The sequence below is a fragment of the Brachycentrus maculatus genome, unplaced genomic scaffold, assembly GCF_059751285.1.
Source record: "Brachycentrus maculatus isolate JH-2025_06_01 unplaced genomic scaffold, ASM5975128v1 h1tg000104l, whole genome shotgun sequence".
NCBI classification, from domain to species: domain Eukaryota; kingdom Metazoa; phylum Arthropoda; class Insecta; order Trichoptera; family Brachycentridae; genus Brachycentrus; species Brachycentrus maculatus.
In genome coordinates, this window is record NW_028280858.1 from 50,444 (window position 1) to 78,337 (window position 27,894).

Genomic DNA, 27,894 nt, shown 5'->3' on the forward strand with positions numbered 1-27,894 from the left:
GTGATGTTCTTTTCCGAAAGTAAAAGACGTCGCCAAGTCAAAAATCATATTTTTAATCTCAATGGAATTTAAATGAAGGCACCCACTGTTGTGTATTTCAAATTAACAATTAAAAGTCACCCCTTTCTGAGAACAAATATTCAATTATAAGTGAAGATAAAAAATAACTGTTTTAAAAATAAGATTTTTTGTTACATTTATTATTTAAAAAAAATAATCCACGTGCGTCCGATTAATTTCTATTTACATGGGATTAATCTATGCACACGTTAAAAAACGTAGATCATTTAGATCACGTTTGTATTATTTTTTTGCTAGCCTAATTAAATACGAAAAAAAATCTGATTTTTAACGTTACTTTAAAACTTCGCTTTCTCTTGTAAATATTTTTAAAAATTATGCATAAATGTGTTTATATTTCAAATATAATATTAAGTTACCAATAATCAGTAAAAACGAAAATATGTTGTTTAGTCCTTTGGTACATAAAGATAAAAAGGTTTTGTAAAATTACATGTGAAAAAATATTGCATTGATGACTCTTTTCTCAATTTTCACAGAACACCTATATATGATGTGGTAAATATATATTTTGTGAAAACTAATCATTAGTTATATATTTTTTTAAATCATTCAACGAGTAGATATAATACATATCAAAGAAATATCTTAAATCGGACATATTCATACTTTTAAAAATAATCTAAACAAGTTACTCATAGAGAAGGAAAGGTGAAGGAGAGAAAAAATTAAACACTTAATAAAATTGGATTCTTTCAGTCTATTATACAATATATTGTAAAAAGTGGATTTTTCTATGCAAGGGCTTATGTACATACACTATTGTGGAAAAACGTTTATTTAGCTTTTCTATTTAAAAAATAAATCTCCTCACTCATTACAATTGTTCCTTACTTTGTACCTTACATTTAAACATTGGAAAAACGAGAGCGATAGATTCATTGATCCTTTACAGTTCTTACGACAGTCTTTGTTTCATCTCCGGGGTAAGTCCGAATGAAGGTATGGTCGTCTATGATCTTGTAATTGTAGTTTCTGTAGACGTAAAGGTTGATTTTGGTCTCCATAGTGCTCATCCTGATGTCGCAGAACACTTTCGGAACGGGCGTCACTCCAGACTCCTTCGAAACTTCTTTGAAGTATGTAGACTGAAAGACAAACCATACGCTTTTCTAAATCAACGTACTAAACTCAGCGTTGAAAAATAATTGGTCGAAAACAGCGGATCTTGAAATTGAACGATTTGTAAACGTTGTTGCGACGTAGGTCTTTCCATGATGAAATATCAAACAATCAATCAATTGAACCCTTATCCGCACCCCAATGGTGCATAGGGCACTGCATAATATAAACGCAGTGTTATCTTTAACATACGAATCAATTAACGAGTGATCGTTAACATACGAAGGAAAGGTGATCAGCCCTCCGCTTCAGGTACCAGCCCAGGGAAATATTGAATAAATATTAGAGTGAAAAAATCATTTATATTTATTAGACCCCCCTCTGGGAATCGAACCCGGGACCTCCAGAACGGTAGCCGAGCGTGCTGACCATTACACTACGGAGGCGGACAAAATCAAACAATACTATACAAAATATCCACGGCAGTTCAACACGACTCAAGCGTGATCTATGTGTGGAAAAAAAATTGTCATAATGAATCACCCTGTAGTAGTACAACAGTAAAATTGATTACAGTACTTCTTTTACTTAGTAACACTAGAGTAATTTTTAATTCACGGTAATATACTTTTGTTAATCTTATTTTATTAATACATTATTCATACATAGGTACCGCGTTATAAGAGGAAACGATATAGTGTGTTAATTTTTAAAATTGTATTAAATTTATACATTTTGAACAGCGGAAATGACTGAAATGAGTCATTCAAAATTAAAGTACAATTTAAAAACATTGACCCCCTAGATTCCTATCCCAGTGTTATTGGGGGGGGGGGGGTTACTCTATTATATAATTCAATCTCAACTTCTCTTCTAATTTCTGTTCAAATCTCAGTACATTTTTAAAATAATAAATTAATTTACCTCGTGTTCTGCTAGTAAGTGAGTATCTTGCTTTTTACGGCCGATTCTTTTTCTTTCTTCGTAAGCTTTTGTGACAGCATCCATCATCCCCTCTCTAGATGGTAGTTGGAAATCTCCCTTGATTATAGCTATCGTGTACCGAGCCTGAAAACGTTTAAAAAATAGAATTTACTATTTATTTAATTTTATATCATCACACACATAGTTACAAATTACAAAAATGTGCCTTCACCGGGTTTTCCCCTGCCGAGGGCATATTTTTAAATATTTATTTAAAGCAACTTTTTCATTCAATTCAATTCAAACCGTTGTCGGCGCCCAATGGTGCATAAGGCACTGCATCATATAAACGCAGTGTTATCTTGATCGTTAACACATTAATGAAATGTGATTAGCCCATCGCTTCAGGTACCAGTCCAGGGTAATATTGAATAAATATTAGAGTGAAAAAAACACTTATATTTATTTGACCCCCACTGGGGACCTCCAGAATGGTAGCCGAGCGTGTTGACCATCAAAACATACTAGTGTAATAAAAATATATTTTATTCCGCATATTTTAAAATCAACACTATTGAATTATCTTAAATAGTTTTTTTTAACAGTTATTTTAAATGTTAGCATTATTTTTCGATGACCCTTTATTATTATTTTTTTTAATCTATTTATTTCATAGATACATACATTTTTTTATTACAATATGTATTACGGCTCTTGAGGCATGGCCTGTGTTGAGCCGAAATGCCAACATGTAAATACATTTTTTTATTTTTTTTTGTTGATTATTAGATTTTAAAAGTAACATACAAAAGATACAATTACAATTTACAGTATAATGGTTTTACAATAAAAAAAATTACACCTGTACTTTAATTCATTCACTTTCTACATTGTCCCTTCCAACGAGAAGCAACCATCGACGGACACTGTTCTTAAAGACATGATCACTACTGATTATGTTATAGGTGCAATAGAAACCTGCATATCCATCAGCGGTACGGCGCAACAGAGTTGAGGAACTCCTATGAAGAACATTGTGGGATGAGCCACGTTCACGATGTGTCTGTACAGGAAGTCGATGTGAGTCCTGTGCACCACTATCCCGCAACTGCTGTCCAGGAATGGGCAGTAATACGCGTATCCTGAAAACATAAACATTTTCAATGAACATTGTGTAAAATCTATCAAATCTCTATCGAAATCTGGGTAGTATCACGACAAAAACTCACAATTTCCAAAAATCCATACTTATATCGTTGTCATACAGGAGAAAGTGGCCAAGTGAATTGTTTTACAAAAACGTGATCATTGACTATTTGATATCTTACTAGTTTAATATTGCCCTGAAAAAATCACAAAGGATTTTAAACTAAGAAGTATAATGACTAACTGCATTGGTGTTTATTTACTTGCTAAGCAAAAGTGACTTAAATCGCCCTCCTGAACATTTTACGTTTTGGTAGTTGGTCACTTTCTCCCGTACGACTACGATATATTATACACTTGTACTTTACCAATTATTGAGTTTTATTTCGTAAATTGATTCGGCAGTCACTTTGTGGTAAAATCAACCCATTTAAATCAAACTTTTACTTAGTAAATGCCACTATTTCTTGCAATCTTTTCTGACACGTGTTTCGATGCATTCTGCATTTTATAATGCGGTCTTTGAAAATGATGCGGAATGCATGGAAACACGTGTCACCATAGATTTTTTTTAAATAGTGATTTTTACTGAGTTTAATTTCGTTTCACACGACTAGTTTCAAAGGCTACAGATGTTTTCATCGACAGGTGATTACAAAAACTAACAAACAAACAAAATAATCAGGTACATAAATTCGTAAACATTTTCATATGTCCCTACACATGAGTCTACAAGCCCCGTATTGAATTGGGACTAATAAATTTAAATTATTTATTTTTCATTGACCCTTTTGGTTACCAGGACTTTTGGGGTTACCATGCCAAAAATTTATACATAAATAATTCAAAAGTAAAACGTGTTCGATGATTTGTAAACACTTTGTGCAAATGTTTCATCTTCGGCACGACGAAAATATCTCTTTGTCTACCTGCGTAGTGTAATGGTCAACACGCTCGGCTACCGCACTGGAGATCCCGGGTTCGATTCCCAGGGAGGGGGGTCAAAAATATAAGTGATTATTCACTCAAATATTTATTCAATACTACCCTGGACAGGTACCTGAAGCAAAGAGCTGATCACGTTTCCTTCGTGTGTTAACGATTAATAACACTGTGCAGTGCCCTATGCCCTATCAGGTGCGGATAATGTGTTGTATGTATGTACACATTTTATGCAACGTTTAAAAAAAATCTTTCATCTATGGTATAAACCGCTTCGAATGACGCTCCAAACACTTTCCAAAGAATACAACTGTTTCTTTAATTTATTATCTTACCTGTGCAGTACAAAATCTCGTCAATCTCTTCGCGAGTTCCGTCCGTGAAGATGACGGAAGTGGCCGTCAGCTCCCCGATGTCCGGTCGCTGCTCAAAGTGCTCAGGGTAAGGAGATGGCAGCTTGGGGCTGTGATGGGCGAGGAACAGCTTCTTGCTGAATTTTGCCACGTCTATAGAGATGTCCTGGGCTGACGGTCCAGCGCCAACAACCAGCACTTTTTTATCCGTATAGTACTCTGGTTTTCTGTAGTCGTGACTATGCATCTGACCACCTGCGATCAGAGTATGTCAACAATATTTATAATTATTTGTCATAAAACGCAAAATGGAGAGTTGATGAGGTGTGGGCAGAAGAGAGATCTCCTGGCTCCGGAATATACGAGATTTGACGGGGAACAGGATCGTTGAGGCGCTGTTTAGAACTGCCCAAGACAAGGACAATTACTCTCAAGTGATAGTCGTCGTCAGGGGAGCTGACCGCACAAAAGAAGAAGTATTTTTTAAGTGGAGACAGTTTAAATATTATGTCACTAAACCCTCTCCTACATTAATTAATCCCACATATGATGACTTAAAAAAAGTTGTTTTTAAATATATTTTATTATTCGGTAGTCACCCAGTGAAAGGACGTTTCTGCCAGTGTAACAAGATCCTTACCGCATTATTTTACATACCGAAAGACGCTTGAAAATATTATAATTAAAATGTTACAATCTCATTTTATGCTCCTTCAAAAACAAATATGCCTCATATAAGGCCCTTCTAAAATTCCTGAATTCCATACTAGAGACTCATTAAAAAATCAAACTCAGATACATATTTACCAAAACATTAATCTGGTAAAAAATCTGTTTTTTTCACTCCGAGTTAAGCTATAAATTTATATATATATTTTTTGATATCTCATCAAAGATGTAGAAGAATATGGAAGTCTGGGCATTTACGGGGCTGACGACCGTCATAGGCTGGGCTACGACGGTCGTCAGCCCCCTAAATGCCCAGACTTCCATATTCTTCTACATCTTTTAAGAGATGTCAAAAAAGAATACGAAAATAACTCATGTAATTGGAGATAATCCGGATTTTGTGGAAAAGTATTTGGACACACTCAAAATGTTGTATGTAAATTTATATTTTGAATTGAATTGGCAAGTAAATGATTGTACCTGTGAAAACATCCTGTCCTTTGTACTCCGGTACAAAGGCGCGGTTGTAGTGGCCATTACAGACGTACACATAGTCGAAATATTGCGCGGACGTCTCGCCCGCTTTCAGGTCGACAAAGCCAACCTCCCATCCTTCCTCGACCACTTTCACAGAATTCACTAGATGACGAAACTGTGGAAAAAAAACACAAAATTCAGATGAAATTCACGAATTATTACTTTTTCTTCATACAAGTTTTTCACTTCAAATTAGACGTTTAACTAATCAAATTGGACGTTTGACAAATTAAATTGGACGTGTAATAAATCAAATTTGACGTTTAACATCAAATTGGACGTTATATTGTTTTTTTTGTAATATTTTTAAAAATAGTAAACACATTTCCAGTAAATTTATTTTCACAATGTTTGTGAAGCTTTGATAATATTAAAAACATCTAGGAAACGAAAATGCTATCGAAAACATTCAACATACTTAATGAGTGCAGTTGTCAAGAAGCACCTTTCGAGAACGTCATAAATCAAAAATCTTGATTATTCAGGGGAATGTTTTTAATGTTTAAAAATATAATAAAATGTATTAAAAAAATATATCAAGCCACTTAATGAACCTTTTACTGTAAAACAGATCTTTTAAGGTTAAACCTGAACGTTTTTTATCCATTTGAAAAATATTTAGTATATTTAAAAAAATAATTAAACAATACACTTTCTTCAAAATGCAAAAACAACACTTTCTGCCCTGTAGCGGGTAAATATTAAGTAAAAAATATGCCTCTTTTGCTGGGATATAGAACATTTTATGGGCATTCCGAAAACATGCATAACTGAAAATTGACGATTTTTGATTTATGACGTTGTTGAAAGGAGTGAGCGATATGTCAATATTGTGCGATCCACAAATGGCATTGCATCTACAAATATAGTTTAGTTATCTAGGGTTATATAAGTTATGAAATTACATAATTACTTTGTGGTTATTAACGATTAAAGAGACGATTCATACCTTCACGTACTTTGTGAGATCAAAATGTTTCGCGTAATCGTGGAGATAAGAAAGGTATTCTTCATCAGTCATGAATGTCCTGAAGGACTCGGGAATAGGAAAATCAGAAAATGCCATTATCTCTTTGGGAAGATTTGTCCTGGAATCAAAATTGAAATGTTCAAAAATAAAATACTTTATTTATTTATATAACACTGGTAAAACTAAGGGTTTGGTCTGTGATTATTAACAATATAACATAATATGTGCTACAAACAAATAATAATGTAAACAGAGTGCCATGTATAATAAATTATCTGTTGTGAGGTTTCATACCCTTTTAAAGCAGAAATGCTTTGCCGACATTTTGCTCACTCCTTTCAAGAACGTCATAAATCAAAAAACTTGATTTCCCAGGACAACGTTTTTAAAGTTTGAAAATATAATACAATTTATTAAAAATAAATATCAAGCCACTTATTGAACTTTTTACTGTGCAACAGATCTTTTTAGGTTTAACCTGAAGGTTTTTTTCCATTTGAAAAATAACTAGTTTATGTAAAAAACGTTAAACAATAGCTTTTCTTCAAAATGCAAAAACAACACTTTCATCCCTGTAGCGGGTAAATATTAAGTTAAAAATATGCCTCTTTTGCTGGGATATAGTACATTTTCTGGGCATTCCGAAAACATGCACAACTGAAAATTTACGATTTTTGATTTATGACGTTCTTGAAAGGAGTTAGCGATTTGTATAAAATTATACAAATGTCGAAAAAGTTTTCTACGAGTACATAGATATAGATTTCTGAACCATGTAATATATTTTACGTAATTACTTTTTTATAGTAAATCAGCGTAATTTAACACATGCGTAAAAAACAACAGACCATTATTAGACCAGCCAATGGTGCATAGGTCAGTTGTTGGTTATAGGTCATAGCAAAGTTTTTGTTTATCACATACAAATGGCAAGTCATAAATAATTATAAAATTTAGAAATATGTATTTAAAAATTTGAATACTGATTAATAATATGCTTTTCGAAAATTCATCACCATTATTGTCTATTTTCTCATCAAAAAAGTCCTGCCCTTAACCCCCCTTCCCTTTAGCTATTACCTCCCCCACCTCTACCAATACCTGAATAATGTGTCAATGAAAACATCTGTGTTCTCGAAACTAGTCGTGTAAAATGAAATAAAACTTACTAAACGGTCTAAAACATCGCTCACTCCTTTCAAGAACGTCATAAATAAAAAAACTTGATTTTTCGGGAGAAAGTTTAAAAATATAATACAATGTATTAAAAATAAATATCAAGCCACTTATTGAACTTTTTACTGTGCAACAGATCTTTTTAGGTAAGACCTGAAGGTTTTTTTCTCCATTTGAAAAATATTTAGTATATTTAAAAAAATAATTAATCCATAAATTTTCTTCAAAATGCAAAAACAACACTTTCTGCCTTGTAGCGAGTAAATATTAAGTTAAAATATGCCGCTTTTGCTGGGATAAAATACATTTTCTGGGCAATTTGACGATTTTTGATATATGACGTTGTTGAAAGGAGTGAGCGATATGAATGCAATCTTAGAAAACAAAAATAATGCAGTAACTTCATCCTAAAATATATATTTTTTAAATATTGTAAATAATGATATAAAAGTCAGTTCAAATGGCATTTTTGATTTATGACGTTCTTGAAACGATAAGAGCGACATGTGTTTATTATTTAGTAATCAAAGTTGACGAAATATGTTTTTAAACCTTACCTGAGATTTTTGTACATACTGGTCATGGAAGGAAGGTCAAACTCTTCATCTTGAATAGCATCCGTGTAGTTCCACGTGCCACCGATATTGTCCGTGGCCTCGAACACCATCACTTCGGCACTGGGGAACTCTTTCACCAGGAAGTGCGCGGAGACCATGCCGGCCACTCCAGATCCTATTATGGCGACCTTCATTTTGACTGGGCACTGTAAATATTTGTAACAAAATAATCGGTCATTGATTTTCAGACCAGAAAGTTTCAAAAATCAGTAAAAAATGTCATTTTGCAGATACTTTGTGGCACATTTTATAAACTTTACAAAATAAAACAACTTTGTTTTAACCACTTTTTATTGGTACACTTTTTCCAACCGGTTAGACAAGAACCTTGTCATCCTCAGGGTTTATGTTCTAAAACCTTGAAATTCTCATAGTTAGGTTATAAAAAAGGTCGTTTAAAAAGGAATCCGGCTCAATTTCAATCATATGGATTTAAAGTCAGGTTTCTGAAATACATCACAATTCGAACAATCTATTATATTTGTTTTTTTCCTCTTTAATGGCCGCAGCCAATTTGTACATGTATAATTTATGATAAAATAATATATTTTCTCTTCTTAAGTATAAGTTAAGTATTTGTCCGCCTCCGTAGTGTAATGGTCAGCACGCTCGGCTACCGTTCTGGACGTCCCGGGTTCGATTCCCAAGGGGGGTAAAAATAAATATAAGTAATTTTTCACTGTAATATTAATTCAATATTACCATGGACTGGTACATGAAGCGGAGGGCTGATCACCTTTCCTTCATGTGTAAAACGATCATGATAACACTGCGTTTATAAAACACAGTGCCCTATGCACCATTGGGGTGCGGATAAGGGTTTTATTATTATTATTAAGTATATTATTGGTTCGAAAAGTACGTATCTAAACAAGAATGATCATATAAAAAACAAGGAATTATGCATTAGCCCGAAATATTGAAATTATTATCGTTTTGCCGCATATTTGTCTGTAAGATCCCAATTCGACTGCATCTTGCCTAATTTCACACTTTTTCGCCAACTTAATAGGACTCTTTTGTTTCTTGTCGGTTAAGCTTTCACTGATAGGTTTTTATTTGTTGTAATCAAATTTAACAATTTTATGAAAGAATACACACATACTACTGCAAACAGTATGAAAATATGATAATTTTAAATTGAAATTTTTGTTTGATCCCGGAACTAATCGCAAGATCCCGAAAACCCGGAAATGTAAATAAGATCCGGAATTATATTTCCAAAAAAAATCATGTATAAAACTTGAAATCCACATGTTGTACGTACTTACTATTTTATTACAGAAACAAAATAAAAGTGTAAAATTTAATAATCATTCTGGAATACAAAAACAGTAACAGCTTAAATAACCACTACACTAATATGACAGAGAATATAATTGTTAAATAAATAGGTACTTGCGAGTATGTAAAATCTATGATTCATAAAAAATATTATTGTTTATTTGCGATTTGCGCATGAACAAACCATGTTTATGTTTACACACCAGGAGTCCATCAAAAAATAATGATAATATTTTTTTGCGGTATTTAATTTTTTGCACTTTAAGTAATATAATCAATAAGTTACCATTGGACACTGTCATTACATAAATGACTTATACCAGCGCAAGGGTTGGTTTGATGGTAAAAATGTATTTAAGAAAATAAAAGTTACAAATAAAATAATACCAAAAAAAATGACTTAAAACATATTTGTTTTTCTATCCTTTTTATACTGCTTCCGAAACGAAAATAAACAATCTAAGCCATTAAGAGTTTATAACATTAATTTAATGCAGTGTCCTATGCGCAATGGTACGCCTTATTAGTACTCCAATAAAAAATAACAAAAACATGTAAATTCTTTTTTTTTTAATCTCTTCAATTTTTGCGGATTTTTAAATCAACATTTCAAAATAAACGTACGTATTTTAAATACACATTTGTAGTATTTTTTTTAAACATATGATTTCCACAAAAGTGCGCATGATACACTATGCGCACTAAATATTATTAATTAAATTTAAGCATAAACAGGATTTCATTAATTGATTCGGCAGTCACTTTGTGGTAAAATCTAACCATTTTTAATTTAAGTTTTACTTGGTAAATACCTCTGTTTCTTAAAATTTACTGTGACATGTGTTTCGATGCATTTCGCATCATTTTCAAACACCGTATGTACCATACGGTATTTGAAAATGATTTGGAATGCATCGAAACACGTATTACAGGAGATTTTATGAAATATTGGTATTAACTAAGTAAAAGTCAAATCATAAACAGGTATTTTTACACTAGAAATAACTAATTTCGTTTATGTCACTTTTAGCAACATTTTCGTACCTGAACGTAAATGGTTTACTAATAAAATATTTTCACTACGCACGTGAGATTTGAGAATTTTACCGTCGTAACGACACCGCAAAACTTGGCAAGACTGGATTAATAGTCAAACGATCGATAGTTATATAGATACAGTTAAGGATAATGTTTATATTAAATTGAGAAACCGCGTGACCGCACTTCATAAGTACTGCGGGGGATATTATCTCTATCGTGTGTAATGTAATAATACTACAGAATCAGAATTTTACACACGAAGTTGCGTGTGCGATGCGGTGCGGTGTGAATAGGGTTTCCCCGTTTCTATTATTCAATTAATTGCGTTGATCTTTGACAACATTTTGAGTGTGTCCAAATACTTGTTAAAAAATCAGGATCATCTTTAATTATAAGAGTTATTTTTCATATTAAAATTGGAGATTATGTATTTGGACACACATTTAAAATGTTGTAAATAAATTAACTGGTCAAATAATAATAAATCAATAAATAAAAATAAAAATGATATTTTCTGGCGTTACTCATGTGTGTGATTCTCGCGTTTCTCATGTGTGTGATCCAGGTTTCGGACCTCACATACTAATATAAGAGTTTCTGCTCAATAAAAACCTTCTTTTCATCTCACCAATAGATGTCTCTAGTGAAGATTTAGTTATTCAAGAAAAATGTTTCAAAATTGGTTCATATATATAGAACTCCCAAAAATTTGATTAGTGTGGTCTCAATTCACTGTGACAATTCGTGAATTTACGTTTTCTTTTTACACAAAACAGGAAAAGTCTAGGCTCATCTCTGACCGGGAGAGTAAAGGTTATTGATTATGTATGAAAGGTTTATCAAAGATTATTTATGAAATATTCGATCATTGTTCCGGGTGTTCTTAAATATTAATATTTAACTTTATTAATATTATTTATTATATCAATGTCCGCCTCCGTAGTGTAACGGTCAGCACGCTACCACTACCATTCTGGAGGTCCCGGGTTCGATTCCCAGAGGGGGGACTAATAAATATAAGTGATTTTTCACTCTAATATTTATTCAATATTACCCTGGACCTAAAGTGGAGGGCTGATCACCTTTCCTTCATGTGTTAGCGATCAAGATAACACTGCGTTTAGATGATGCGTTTATATATATATATATATATATATATATATATATATATATATATATATATATATATATATATATATATATATATATATACAACCAAATCAGTATCCGTACCTATGATACTTTTTTTCTTTACCATGTCTAAATTTCTAGATACTGGCGCTACAACAGCCATAATTAGGTCACGGACATTACAAAATTATCACAAAATTAACCACTAAACAAACACTTACTTCGAAAAACACACAGGTTGATCAAATGTACGAATTTTTTACATACCTTTAGATACTTAATCAAATCACAACAGTAAGAGCGAGCAACTTTATTACGTCCCGCTGATGGAATACTTAATACTATGTTGTTTCACTTACGAATAAAATGTATACATAAATTATCAGATAAGTTACATTACATCATTTTTAGAACACGTGTAGAAATCCTCAACAAATAAAATTACAAGGCTGTGTTAAATCCTATTTACTGTGAAATAGGATTTAACACAGTGTGTGTACTTGGTTTCATATTGTAATTTTATTTTATACCCATTTTTAACCATTTGAAAGCGAAATTTTTTTCTTGCATTTCATAAGTTAGTTTTATAATGTAATTATATTGATAAGTAGAGTTTACATAAGTCAGAAATTCTGGTTCTAACAACGTTCAAAGGTAGGCTATTCTTATTACAATAAAATATCATTAAACTTATAACTCATCACAAATTTACTTCAACAATTTAATGTTGTGCCTTAATTTTGTTATATATATATATACATACATATACATATATAAATATATATATATATATATATATATATATATATATATATATATATATATACATATATATATATATATATATATATATATATATATATATATATATATATATATATATATATATATATATATATATATATATGCATATATATATATATATATATATATATATATATATATATATATATATATAAATATATATATATATATATATATATATATATATATATATATATATATCTATATATATATATATATATATATATATATATATATATATATATACATATATATATATATATATATATATATATATATATATATATATATATATATATATATATAAATATATATATATATATATATATATATATATATATATATATATTATATATATATATATATATATATATATATATATATATATATATATATATATATATATATATATATATATACACATACATTTAATTTAAACAATTTATGTTAAAATATGAAGGACGTATACAAGTCATTGGCTTTTGTCATAAGGGACCTTGAGACGTGGACATTTGACTTTTTACTGAAAGGAAATCCCCGTTTTAGGGTAACCATATAATTAATTCCCTGTAATTAGGATGCAACCATCAAATCATACCGAAAATAATCCATTTTGAATTCCTGTGTGGGTGTTGGGTTTCTTTGTACCATGGGTAAAACGAATTTGAAATTCGGCTAATATTAGGTCGCAATAACGACCCTAAAAGAATGGAAAACGATTAAAGCCTTCAGTCGTGTATTGTGATTAAGGTCTTCTTCTTCTTCTTCCTCTTTTTCTAGATCCTAAGGATCTGTTTGTGCCTCCGCTTGGAGCTCTTGGTATGTTGACTCCCAGCTGTCATTCCACCTTTTTGGAGGTCTGCCTGGGGGTCTGCGTCCTTCAGGAATTCCTTGAAGGGCGATAGTGGAAGTCTGTCATCTGACATTCTGTTTACATGATCATTCCAGTATCGCCTTCGTTGTCGTCCCCACCTCATGATATCCTCCGTCTTACACATAGTCCGGATGTCGGTATTTCTTATTCGGTTTCGCAATGTGTTTCCGGTTATGGATCGGAGAGTCTTCATCTCGGAGGTTCGAATACGAGATTTTGTTCTAGAAGTATCTGCTCTTGCCTCAATCCCATAAGTGGCTAAGGTACACCTTTAAATTTACAAATTGCAAACAATTTGTCAGTGTAAGTATGTCGCGTACGTATTTACAAGTGCGATGTGGCTGAACTACAAATACCGCCAATGAAAGAACCTTCGAGTGATTCGGATTTCCACACATCACACATCACAATTGACAATATGCTGCTGCAAGCGTGTGAAAACAAACAACAAATATTGTACTCGCGTTAATAGGAAATACTCATTAGACGTTCTAATTGAAGAAATATTTAAGTCCTAATTCGTAAATTGCAAATTACTGTACATAAATATTTTTTTTGAAATTTACTCATCATACACTCAATAACCAATTTAAATACATAAAATAAAAATCAAAAATAGATTGCCATAGGGAACTACCTCGGATCGATGCGGAGTTACCTTAATCGTTAATTTTAATATGAAAGCCTGCGATATAATAATATGTGATTGGTCCTGCGCCCCGGATTCTTACACCCAAGGCACCGATTACAAACGGAAGTTAATGTTTCAACTACGTTGTGAAGACACCTTTCACTTTTCGTGTGAACTTTTTTTAATTATGACTTTGGCATTTTCAACTGTTTGTCGACTAATATTGTCAAGAAGTTCAAGACACCATTGTTTTATCGAACAGTAAAATGTGTAATTGTTATCGTCATTAAATCGTCAACTTGCGTTTGTAATTAATGCCCTAAAGTGAAATATATTTGATGGGATATATACAGATGGCATAGTTGAAGGGTATATGGAAAAAGAAATAGAGAAGGAATAGAAGTTAGTCAAAGGAGAATAACTGCAATGTTTAGGGCACTCAAGGTTGAATACGCGTACACGTACGAGCATTCATATAATCATAGCGATGTTAAGATAATTTCAGAATGTACGTGTGTGTAGTAAAAATATTTATACTATTTTCTTTATGTTTTTAAAAATGTATACCAAAGAAAACATATTTTATATAAACGATACCGTTCCCTTTATCTTACATATCTACCTATATTGAATTAAAAGTATGAGTTCATATCGCTCACTCCTCAACAACGTCATATATCAAAAAACTTGATTTTTCAGGAGATCGTTTTTAAAGTTTAATAATATAATACAATGTATTAAAAATAATTATCAAGCCACTTTTTGAACTTTTTACTGTGCAACAGATCTTATTAGGTAAAACTTGAATGTTTTTTCTCCGTTTGAAAAATATTTAGTAGATTAAAAAACAATACCTTTTCTTCAAAATACAAAAACAACACTTTCTGCCCTGTAGCGGGCAAATATTAAGTTAAAAATATGCCGCTTTTGCTGGGATATAGTACATTTTCTGGGCATTCTGAAAACATGCACAACTGAAAAATGACGATTTTTGATAAATTTCGTTGTTGAAAGGAGTGAGCTATTTGCGTTTTCGCCGAAACGTTTGTATCGACTTCAAATTCAATAATTAATTCTGCATACCTACCAGTATTATTATCACTTGTATGTTTATGCTGATACCATTATCAGAAAACTGCTGTCATTGACACTGCTGACGTTCACAGGAAATAATGCGTCGGGGACTTTTGCAAATAACGTTTCCTCTTATTGAGATGAGGCAAACGTTTTTCCTAACAGTTTAAAATTCATCGTTATCTTTATTTCAACATCACAATTGGAGAATGTAAATAGTGAGGGATATTTTTTATATTTGTTTATAATTTTTTATCTTAAAGATATTTACATAAATCATGAAGGTATGTATGTATGTCAACTTAACTTAACTTAAATTTCTTGGAACATGCGCGCATATATTTTATAAGTTAATTGGAACAAAAATACATGTTCAAATCTACGTTTAGAAGTACAGATAATGTTGAGGATAATTTTATTTGATTGAAGAAAAATAAATATTGATCAACCTTATTATTTTACCTTAAGTATTTGCTCATTTGGACTGTTTTAAAGAGAGCAAAAACGTCTCTTTCAATATTATAGTAAAACTGAGATTAAACGAAAAAAATCAGTAAATTATTTGAGTAATCGTTCATAATGTTATATTTAATAAAATACTGATAATTCGATTATTTAAAAAAATTAAACACTTATGAAATACCATTCAATGACTTTGATTTCATAATTAAAATGTAACTTTGTTTTAAAATGACTATAAATATTTTATTATAATAAAGTTGTTATCAAACATTTACAGTTATTATAATTTTTTAAAAATAAAGTTACATATTAATTATTAAATGAAAAATCACAAAGTAAAAACTTCCAAAAAATTGAGTAGTGTGGTTGTCGATCATGGGTAGAATAAGTGAATGTTACAAGTGTGTAAAGTGATTGCTTGAACCAGCCTATGACGGTCGTAAGCCCCATAAATGTCCCAATTTCCATATTCTTCTTCATCTATGTTGACATGCCAAAAAAACCTATTTAAAAATATTTTTTTAAGCAATTTCCTCATTCTACCATAGGAATATTTTTTTCATGTTTGTATTTTCCAACAGCCCACCGCCCTCTGTGACCAGGAAATTGTCTTTGTGCCATGAGGGATCTTCCGGTGGTTTGGTCCAGTTATATCACCAGCCGGGCGTAAATTTAACAAGCTGACCACAGGCCGCTAGTTATACTACAATACATGTACCGACGCATATACATAAGGCGACGCCAACGCAAAGAAGACAACTCGACCGCAAACGGAAACAAAGAAAATTCGTGAAAATAATGAAATTCATAGGCTGTGTATATTTTACTCCTCGCGGCCATAAAATCTCTCAAATTTGAATAAAATCATGCGAATTCACTAAAATATCGCTTACTCATTTCAACAACGTCATACATTTAAAAAAAACTTGGGTTTTCAGGAGATCGTTTTTAAAGTTTAAAAATATAATGAAATGTATTAAAAATAAATATCAAGCCACTCATTGAACTTTTCAATGTGCAACGGATCTTTTAAGGTAAAACCTGAAGGTTTTTTCTTCATTTGAAAAATATTTTATTTAATAAAAAAATAAATAAATTAAACAATACATTTTCTTCAAAATGCAAAAACAACACTTTCTGCCCCGTAGCGGGTTAATATAAGTTAAAAATATGCCGCTTTCGCTAGGATATATAACATTTTCTAGGCATTCCGAAAACATGCACAACTGAAAATTGACGATTTTTGATATATGACGTTGTTGAAAGGAGTGAGCGATATACCAAATCACGTATAACGTGAATCATGTAAATAAAAATCATTTTTAATTTAAGTTTTACCCGGTAAATACCACTTTTATACTATACATGTTTTAATGGTGAAATCAGGAAAGAATGCAAAGCTGAAATAAGCATTATCGATAAAATTAAGAAAGGTATGTTGAGATGGTTTGGACATGTGAAACGAATGAGTGATTTTTTTTAAACTACCTAACGTCCAAGTGACTCTGAAATCTAGCTACGGCTTATGCAACACCGCTTATCATGATCCTACTCAGGCTTCAACTTTTAAAGTTTTATAGCCTATGCCTACTCGTGAGTGGATTTACTCTTTATATTTAAAGTTACTATAATTTCATGTAATTCATGAGTGAAAATTCTAGGCAAAAACACTCGCAACGAAACGAATGAGTGAGGAAAGAAAGGTAAAACAAATTTATGTGGCGGATATAGATAGTTGAAAAAAGGATCAGAAGAGATCGAGAAAAACTCGGCATGATCAGGCATGTCAAATACTTGAAAGCCATCGGGTCAGGAGTCGAGAAAAATGGCGAATATGTATGAGAATATGCATGAGTGTGGAAGACGCGAAGAATGTTTGCAAAGACAGAGTAATGTAGCGTTCTATTCTCACTGCCTACCCCTGCAGTAAAGCGGCGTGATGGTTAGTTATATATTACCACTACTTCCACTACTACCATAACGCCGTTTCCTCGCAGGGGTAGACAGAGAGGATGGAACGCCACACTCTTCTGTCCTGACATACATATGAATATGTATGTATATATATATATATATATATATATATATATATATATATATATATATATATATATATATATATATATATATATATAAATATATATTTATATATATATATATACGTGCATAGATATTATTTATTAGGTTTTATGTAATAATAATAATGATAATGATTAATTTTAACCACATTGTTTATTATTGATGAATCGAGTATAATTTGGGTTTATTGTTTTTGCGTTCCAAAAAAACATATTTTTTCTGAATTTTTTGCGGTCTCTTTCGTCAGGACTGGTGAAAATTAGACGAAAAAATACATTTAATATTACGCAATCAATGATGATCATGACCTTATTGATAAAATAAGATCAGATGCAGAAAATTAAAAAAAAAAACATTTTACATATCGCTCGCTCCTTTCAACAACGTCATATATCAAAAATCGACGATTTTCTGTTGTGCATGTTTTCGAAATGCCCAGAAAATTTACTATATCCCAGCAAAAGCAAAATATTTTTAACTTAAAGTGTTGTTTTTGCAATTTGAAGAAAGTTTATTGTTTAATTATTTTTTTTAACATACTAAATATTTTTCAAATGGAGAAAAAACATTCAGGTTTTACCTAAAAAGAAAATGTTATATATCCTAGCGAAAGCGGCATATTTTTAACTTAATATTAACCCGCTACAGGACAGAAAGTGTTGTTTTTGCATTTTCAAGAAAAGGTATTGTTAAATATTTTTTTTAAATAAATAAAATATTTTTCAAATGAAGAAAAAAGTTTTACCTAAAAAGATCTGTTGCACATTGAAAAGTTCAATGAGTGGCATGATATTGATTTTTAATACATTTTATTGTATTTTTAAAACGATCTCCTGAAAAAACAAGTTTTTTTGATATATGACGTTGTTGAAAGGAGTGAGCGATATGTTTTCTGTACTTGCATTCCGTCAATGGAAAAATATTGATATCACTAAAGTAATATGCCGTTAATGATCATCATTAATTACCTAACATTTAAGGGATTCTGAAATCTAACTACGGCTTATGCAACACCGCTTATCCTGGCCATAATTAGGCCTCAACTTTTAAGTTTTATGGCCATTGCCTACTTGTAAGTGGATTTACTCTTTATGTTTAGAGTTACCTATCATTTCATGTGATTCGTGAGTGAAATTTCTAGCCAATAACATTTTGGCTCTAATAGCCTTTCCAACGAGCGTCACCAGCGGCAGGTTTGGTAATTAACGGGAAAAAACCGAATCAACAACACGCCCCAGTAATAGTTGTATAACGATTGGTTCAAACTATAAAAAACATGTATTGTTCAAACTAAAATATAATTTTGAAGATTTATATCCGTAATATTTCAAACGTTTTCTAACTCCCTTAAAAACAAAATTAAAATGAAAAGCAGGATAGGCTCCGGTTTAAAAAAAGATTCCCGGAAAAGTGTAGCCATGAGCTCATTACCCAGACCCTACTAGCGAGAATTCCAAGAACCGGACTTACATATGTACGTATATTTGTAGTAATTTCCCGATGAAGAGGTACATAGGTAGGTATGTAAAAGTATGTATATATTAGCTAGAATTTCACAATCTGGAACTACATATGTTTGTATATTTGCAATATTTTCCCATTCAGAGCTACAAAGCATATGTAGGTAGAAGGTTTGTAGAAATATATATTGGCAAGAGTTTCACGAATCGGATCACCGTTCCGGTTCGCTCCGGTCTATTCCAAGCTATCGAGTAGGAATTTGGGTACAAAGTATGAAAAAAATAAAGCATTCCAATTTCATAATCCGGGTTTTTGTGGAAATCGGGGTGAATTTATTTGATGTTTCATCAAAACTACTAAGTAGTTTTAAAAAATAACCTCAAAATTTCGGTTAGATAAATTGTAAGCCAAGGAAATAAATATTGCTTGCTGTATTGTACTCTAATTTACACAGAAATATAAAATAACAAAACTCACACTCACCAAAAAAAATTAAAACACCAAAAATAGACACTTTATAAAAATTGTGTCATGAAAATTACATATTATAATAATGAAAGTTGAATGTAGTTTTTGTGACATTTACCAGAAATTTATTTAGTTTATTAAAATTCAATGAGTATTTTTTATATGCACAATGGTACAAAAATGTATGGTAGAGTGTGATAATAGTATTAGAACAATGATAGAAGTTATATAAAAATTAAATAAGAAATATTGTTAGCTTTTATTTGAGCGACAATTGTCGTCATTATAAAAAAAAAAAAACAGTTTCATTTAACTATCTATTTCAAGTATATGTGTGAGTATCGAGTTTTCCTTTTCGAACTAGGTGATGACCGGAAAACGAAAATTAAATATCATGCTTTTCATTTGTACCTTGCATTTAAAAAAAATCGCAACCATAAAGATTTAAAGGGGACCTTCCAATTATTTTCGTTTTGTTGGTAATGCAGAAACATTTCATGCAAATTGTCTATAGTGCAAACGTCAATTCCCTTTCTATGGTTTAGATCTGTCATTATTTGAAAGCTTCTTCGGATGTCTCATGCGCCGCTCGCTTTGTAATTCTTTTCTTTTTCTTTAGAAGTGCAATGGATAACAAACAAACAAATTCAATTTAGTGTTAACTGGAACAAATTTCGATAAAGCAAACCTTCGCCATGGAGCGGAATAAGGCACCGTCTATGGGAAGAGGCGGTAAAAATAAGATAGCCCAATATCCTACGGATTTGATTGCATTGGGTTCTAAATCCACCGGGGCCCTGAACAGAGATGCCGAAGCGAAGAGATCCATGCACAATAAACCTTCAAGTAGTGGTAAATAACATTTTATAATAAAATACTAATTATTTTGTTTACATAAAAAATCCTATATGGAGAAATCGTGAGGTGAAGATCGGCAGCATAATCAAAATTTACAAGACTTATGTGCGACCCATCATGACATATGGGATCAAAAGTAGAGTGGACACAGTAATCACAAAAAACGCGCCTTGAGTGTCCGAAATGAAGACTCAAAGAAGCATACTGGCATGAGTCTACGAGACAGAATAAGGAACGCCAGGATAAGGGAAATATGCGAGATCGAAGATGTCGTTAGGTGGGGAAGGCAACGAAGGAGACAATGGTGTACAATGTGAGGAGAATGGAACCATCCAGACTCCCCCACATTGCACTGCACGGCCAAACCTAAGGTAGAGATGGCTCTAAGGCAGACAACCAAAGAGATAGATTGACAGCTGGGAATCGACATCGCAGGAGGCTTTTCCTTTTTAAAAACAGGTTGCAAGGCCTACACCGTAGGTGGCCAACATTTTCAGTAGCCGGGCCAGATTTTAGAAATGAGATTTCCTACCGGGCCGTAAAACAAAATTTACTTTATTATACAAAGCAAACAAGATATTTATATATTATAAAAACATATTTACTAGTTACTTTATAAGGTAATTTTCAAACTTATTTGCATGTTTAGCCTCGTAATGCCGTTTAATGTCGTACTTTTTCAAGATAAAAATAGAATCATTGCATATCAGGCATGTTGGCTTTGTTTTAAATTCTACGAAAAAAAATAAATATGGCCCATCTGTCTTAAAAACTTCTCAGTTCTTCTGTTACTCTTCTCTTCTTTAGTCCAACGTGTATACTACTTGACGCCATTATGGGTCTTGAAATTGTCAGGATAGTGAAATACTTCCATATATGGGATATGATATATTCTTTCAAAATTCAAAGCTAAATTGTTCGAAATCTTATAAACCTAAAAAAGTAATTCTATTCCCTGTCCTTTCCTTTTCTTCTTTTCCTTTCATTGCCATCTCCTTTTCTCTTTATCCCATCCTTGTCTCATGTCTCTTCCTTTATATAGACCTCTTTTATGCATAGTTGTGAAGAACTATAATTGGTTCTCATGATTTTATTTTTTGTATTCTGTATGTATCATATATTGTAACTGTTGTTCTTCCTTCCAATAAAATAAAATAAAATAAATAAAATGATACGAACTACGCATGATGGAATGTTCTTTAGGTGGGTTTGTATACACTTAAGGAAAAAATGTGTGATTTGCTCCGCGGGCCGCAAGTAGACTCCCGGCGGGCCGCCGGTTGGCCACCCTTGGCCTACACCAAGCAGAAGAAGAAGAAGAATTTTATTTACTACGTATTTGGTCAGAGTACGATGACGATGAAACTTTTTCTCTTGGTTTCTATTACTTGATGCTTAAATAAGATTTTTTGTGCATTACAGGGTCGTCAGAAAGGAAACGAGAAGGTGCTGCGCCCAATGTGCCTCCTACTAAGAAACCTAAGATGGGGTCTTATGCCGGGTCACCCAGTGAATCCAGTGCAGCTCTTGATGTGGATCCTCTAGACTTGGCTCCGTCTGTCCTAGCCGCCTATGATAGTCACAATACTGAAAAATATGTGAGAATAATTTTTTCCTATAATTTTCTCCTTATAATTTTTTCAATTAACTCTTACCACTCTGTAGGCCAGACATTCTGACTCGTATGATTCTAGTAGGCAGCTCCGTGGGCCACAATGTCTGTCCCGGCGCAGGTATAACTTAAATCACTGATTTTTAATCATGATCACCCAAGTATATTCTGCCAAAAAATATTTCAGATAAATACAGTTAATCTTAATTAACATGGTCATACGAATTGCTAGACAGAGTGTAACAAAATTAGGGAACCAAAATATTTATTTTAATGGTAGAAAAACGTCGCATTTTTTTGATCAGAGTAGCTGATCAGTTATGAGAAAAAATGGTCAGAGTGGAAAGGGTTAAAAAAAAGTGTGTTGAGATGGCTTGGCCATGTGAATCGAGTGAATGAAGAAAAGATAGTTTAAAAAAAATGAGGTGAATGTGGTTGGTAATAGAATCAGAGGAAGACCAAGATAACTTAGCATGAAAAAGTGGTCAGGTCAGGAGTAATAATCAGCGTGTATGTATGAGAGAATGTACGAATGTGGAAGAGGCGAAGATTGTGCGCAAAGACAGATTGGTGTTGCGTTCTATTTTTTCTGCCTAGCCCTACGGGAAGCGGCATAAATTAATAATAAAATTTATTACACTAATATATATTCAATATTATGCTGGACGACATCAACAAGTGAAATATATCGCTCACTCCTTTCAAGAACGTCATAAATCGAAAATCGTCAATTTTCAGTTGTGCGTGTTTTCGGAATGCCCAGAAAATGTACTATATCCCAGCAAAAAAGGCATATTTTAAACTTAATATTTACCCGCTACAGAGCAGAAAGTGTTGTTTTTGCATTTTGAATAAAATGTATTGTTTAGTAATTTTTTTTAAATATACTTAATATTTTTAAAATGGAGAAAAAACCTTCAGATTTTATCTAAAAAGATCTGTTGCACAGTAAAAAGTTCAAAAAGTGGCTTGATATTTATTTTTAATACATTGTATTATATTTTTAAACTTTAAAAACGTTCTCCTGAAAAATCAAGTATTTTGATTTATGACGTTCTTGAAAGGAGTGCGCGATATGTTGATATATTTTTTTTCTTCGGATAGACTTTGTATATACATAGATAGTTGTGCTAGAAATGAGTAATTTAGGTATTTAATTAACTTTGACTATGGAAAGGGTCCGCCTCCATAGTGTAATGGTCAGCACGCTTGACTACCTTACTAGAGATCCCGGGTTTGATTCCCAGGGGGGGGTCAAATAAATATAAGTGATTTTTTCACTCTAATATTTATTCAATATTACCCTGGACTGGTACCCGAAGCGGAGGGCTGACCACCTTTCCTTCATGTGTTAACGATCAAGATAACGCGTTTATATGATGCAGTGCCCTATGCACCATCAGGGTGTAGATTAGCGTTTGAATGAATGGAAAGGGTTAACTTATTGTTAAAGATTTACCTTACAATCAGTGATTGCTGACTAAGTTAATAAAAACCTCTCTTAGTCAATAAAAGTGATCACAAACCGTTAAATTTCAGGTTGGTCTTTTATCCGGTGCTATACGTCTCCTGAAATCCCAGAGATGGAAACCGGATCCGGCTCTTTCTTACGGCTTGATTTACCTGGCCAAAATGCGGCCCGCTATGTTCGGTAATGAGACCGTGATGCAGGGACTCTGCGGACTCCTGAAAAGGGAGCAAGGAACCGCCTTCAAGAGCAAAGGAAATCCTCTAGTTTTTGTTTTGGCATGCAACTTACTGTATGCTGGACATAAAGACAGCAAAAACTGGCCAGATGCGTTTATTAAGGTTGGTTTTTTTTTTATTAAGGAATAAACCGTCAAACTTCTAATTTAGAGGTGTTTTCTGCAGGTGAGGTAGTAAGGACAGGGAAGTTAGATTCGAAAAATAAACACCCAGACCAATTGAAAATTAATACTCTTTTTACAAAAATGTTAACAATGTTAGTAATATTGTCATTCATGTTTTTGGCAGATACTTTGTTGCGCATCTTATAAAGTTTATAAAAAATAAAAGTACTTTCTTTTTAACCACTTTTATTGGTACTTTCTGCCCAACTGGTTGCGACAAGAACCTTGTCATCATCAGGGTTAAACATGTACTCAACATGTGCAGTTTAACCCTGATTATGACAAGGTTCTTGTCGAAACCGGATGGAGAAAAAGTAACAATAAAAAGTGGTTAAAAACAAAAAAGTTTTATTTTATAAATTTTAGTAATAATCACTCAGTGAGAAATTCGTCCTGCGATTTCAAGGTGTACCCATCTTTTTTTAACATTTACAAGCATTTTGACACCCTTTTCTCAATGATTATTATCTGTGAGTTTAGTAGTGTGTGATTGAATATCTAATATTTAATTTGTACATATCGCTCACTCCTTTCAAGAACGTCATAAATCAAAAAACTAGATTTTTCAGGAGAACGTTTTTAATGTTTTAAAATATAACATAGTGTATTAAAAATAGATATCAAGCCTATTATTGAACTTTTTACTGTGCAACAGATCTTTTTAGGTAAAACCTGAAGGTTTTTTCTCCATTTGAAAAATATTTAATATATTTAAAAAAAAAATTAAACAATACATTTTCTTCAAAATGCAAAAACAACATTTTCTGCCCTGTAGCGGCTTAATATTAAGTTAAAAATATGGCTCTTTTGCTGGGATATAGAACATTTTCTGGGCATTCCGAAAACATGCACAACTGAAAATTGACAAATTTTGATTTATGACGTTCTTGAAAGGAGTGAGCGATATTTTTGCAACTATACTAGGCGTTTTACTATCTACGCAAAGTTCACTTTATCTTACATACAAATTGAATGTTGACTGTAGGTATATATTGAAGATGCCCTGAATGAGCGCTGGTGGGTGGATTGCACGTGGTGCAAGTGTTTTGTAGACAACATCGTCACAGCTTTCCTCACAACCATTCCTCCGAGTCATCTCATGCCTAATGACAATAACACACTTGGTAAGTACACTCACATTCAAAATATCACAAACCCATTTTATCACCACAACTACTTTTTATTTTCATTGATTTATTCGGCAGTCACTTTGTGCTAAAATCTATTGATTTTTTTAAAAGTTTTACTAAGTAAATATCAAAATTTCTTCAAATTTATTGTGACAAGTTTTGTTCTTGATGGCGCTGGTCTGATTGGTTGATTAGATTGTTCCTCCTCGTCGTTAGCTGAAGCTTTCTGCGGCAAGATGAAGTTCGATACAAAACATTGTGTGATGCGCGATTCGTTGTGTGAGTCGCGTTTGTTTTATGAATTCAAGACATTTTCATTATTTCAGGAACATTATCACCATCGGGATCACCACTGTTGGGTTCCAATGAAGATGAAAATGATTTAACAGATCTGGAGTTCACAGTTTTTCCGAGGTACACCTCTTTTTTATACAAAATTTACGAGTTCACAACAAAGTCCCCATGGTAGACGACTCCCGGGCAGACCACCAAAGAGACGGGTCGATAGCTGGGAATCGACATCGTAGGAGGCTAATCCCTCTTAAAAACAGGCCACAAGGCCTACAACAAGATGAAGAAGAAGAAAAAGACATCAAAGTCTACTCCTTGATTTCTAAAACATGTATAATAAGTATTTATTGTCCCACAGGTACAGAGAGAGTTATGAATCAGTAGAGGCTTTGGTACTCGAAGCAATAAAAGAGCAGTTGGGGAGAAGGGCTGCTCCCGATGCTATTGGCAAAGGATTTCTCAAGTTATTAGCCGCTACTTGCGGATCTCCGGAGGTAAAGAAATTATATTTTACAGTCTCAAATTTGAATTCATCTGAAAATAAAATTATTTATTTAGTTAGTACCGTTTTAGAGACTAAATAACAGATTTGTTCATGTGAACATAGATAAAGTACATGTGTTTTTACTAATGCACATTATCTATGTTCTATGTTGTCATTTTGTGTAATACCACTTATAAAACTCTACTATTCATAACCATTTCCTCATGCTCATCGACTGTCAACTATAGTTGACCTGATGAGAGAATGTTTATGTTTTTAAGTGGAATAACACAAAGTGGACAATGAACGAGAAAGAAAAGATTACTAGTAAATTCATTCAACAGGTTCAAAATGAGAAATGAGAAAAATTACTAATTCTTTCATCAATTTTAGTTTTTTGCATTTTTGAGCTTTTTGTTTTGGCGGTATTTGAACAATGATCGATAAAGAATGTTACTACTATTACTAGTGTATTCATTCAACAGGTTAAACAGGAAAAATTTTAAAAATTACTATTTCTTTCATCAATTTGAGTTTTGAGCATTTCAGGCAATGAGCTTTTTGTTTTGCCGGTATTTGCAGATCCGCATGATAGCGGCGGCACGCCTGGAGCTGTGGCTGCACTCGGGGAAGCTGTGGCGCCCGGCGCAGGAGCTGCTGGCGCACGTGGCCATCAACATCTCGGGCACTGCGGCGCGGGACCAGGAGGTGCTCGCCCAACTCGTCAAGATGAGGCTGAAGACCAAACCCTTGGTCAATGCTTACCTCAGTTGCCTAAGGTATTTTTAGAATTTATTTTTTGATTTGGCGTTTAATTTGTAGAACTTTAATCTTAACGTTCTACAAATTAAAGATTAAATTTAATAATTAAAATGTAACTTTGTTTTAAAATCACTAAAAATATTTTATAATAACATAATTATAATGTCTACCGGTTTTGAAGCTAACCGCTTTTTTATCAAGACTGATTAATCAGTCTTGATAAAGAAGCGGTTAGCTTCGAAACCGGCAGACATTATAATTATGTTATTATAAAATATTTTTAGTGATTTTAAAACAAAGTTACATTTTAATTATAAAATGGAAAATCACAAAGTTAGTGCTTCAAATATATATTGTATTAAATTTAATCTTCATATTCGTTTAAAAATGCAAAACTAGGCGAAACAATTGTCACAATATTAATTTTTATGTGTTTTTTTTTTAACAATAAAATACAACGTTAGTAGACCCGAAAAATCTGTGTTTGATTTAACAATCAATACATATATTTTTAGAATATTTATTTGAATCTTTTGGTTACTAATAAAAAAAACAGGTAAAAAGTCTTTGGGTTTTTCTTTTAGAATAAATTAACAGCTATGTAATTTTTTCCATATGAATTTTATTTCACCAGCAACCGGGTTTCATCGAAACCTACATCATCAGACTGGTGAGCTTTTTGTCTTGTATAGTGAAATTCATGTGGAAAAAATTACATAGTTGTTTTTTTAATTCTATAAAATTCAGTTCCACCACGAAATGTCAGTACAAAACTTAAATCTAATAAAAAGGGTTTTTTTTTCATAAGATTTCTCAATAACAATACTTATTTATAATGTCTTCTTCTAACCCTTATCCGCACTTATGGTGCATAGGGCACTGCATCGTAATGGCACTGTGTTATCTTGATTGTTAATTGCATGAAGGCAAGGTAATCAGCCCTGCGTTTCTTGTACCAGTCCAGGGTGATAATAAATAAATTCTTCTCCGTCTTATTCCTCATTGCTGAGGGTTGTGACCCTTGCAGAAGCAATAAATAAATATGAGAGTGAAAATCACCCATATTCATTTTGACCAAAATATTTATTTACAATGTACAT

General features: G+C 32.4%; 2 protein-coding genes across 5 annotated transcripts in view; one reads left to right on the plus strand and one right to left on the minus strand.

The window, feature by feature from the left end:
- Positions 1–761: 761 nt before the first annotated feature.
- On the minus strand, positions 762–19,913 carry LOC148310174 (senecionine N-oxygenase-like). Of its 4 annotated transcripts, none has more exons than XM_088258788.1 (8): positions 19,802–19,913; positions 8,418–8,623; positions 6,664–6,802; positions 5,658–5,829; positions 4,491–4,763; positions 3,046–3,209; positions 2,068–2,211; positions 762–1,169 (listed from the first exon to the last, which is right to left on the minus strand). In XM_088258788.1, exons 2-8 carry the CDS (start codon positions 8,609–8,611, stop codon positions 960–962), a joined length of 1,296 nt encoding a protein of 431 aa, XP_088114914.1. In that variant the 5' UTR covers positions 8,612–8,623; positions 19,802–19,913; the 3' UTR covers positions 762–959. The 4 variants fall into 4 exon arrangements, with proteins under 4 accessions (XP_088114914.1, XP_088114912.1, XP_088114916.1 ...); XM_088258786.1 differs by lacking the exon at positions 19,802–19,913 and adding an exon at positions 10,806–11,009; XM_088258790.1 differs by lacking the exon at positions 19,802–19,913 and adding an exon at positions 15,330–15,404 and having other exon boundaries at positions 764–1,169.
- Positions 19,914–20,335: 422 nt separating this feature from the next.
- IntS1 (integrator complex subunit 1) overlaps positions 20,336–27,894 on the plus strand; it is a 40,617-nt gene continuing 33,058 nt past the window's right edge. Inside the window, exons 1-7 of the mRNA XM_088258805.1 lie at positions 20,336–20,638; positions 22,067–22,242; positions 23,796–24,065; positions 25,113–25,251; positions 25,584–25,671; positions 25,907–26,042; positions 26,615–26,811. Coding sequence (XP_088114931.1) covers positions 20,482–20,638; positions 22,067–22,242; positions 23,796–24,065; positions 25,113–25,251; positions 25,584–25,671; positions 25,907–26,042; positions 26,615–26,811 — 1,163 coding nt within the window. The 5' untranslated portion in view covers positions 20,336–20,481. The remainder of the gene's footprint in view (positions 20,639–22,066; positions 22,243–23,795; positions 24,066–25,112; positions 25,252–25,583; positions 25,672–25,906; positions 26,043–26,614; positions 26,812–27,894) is intronic.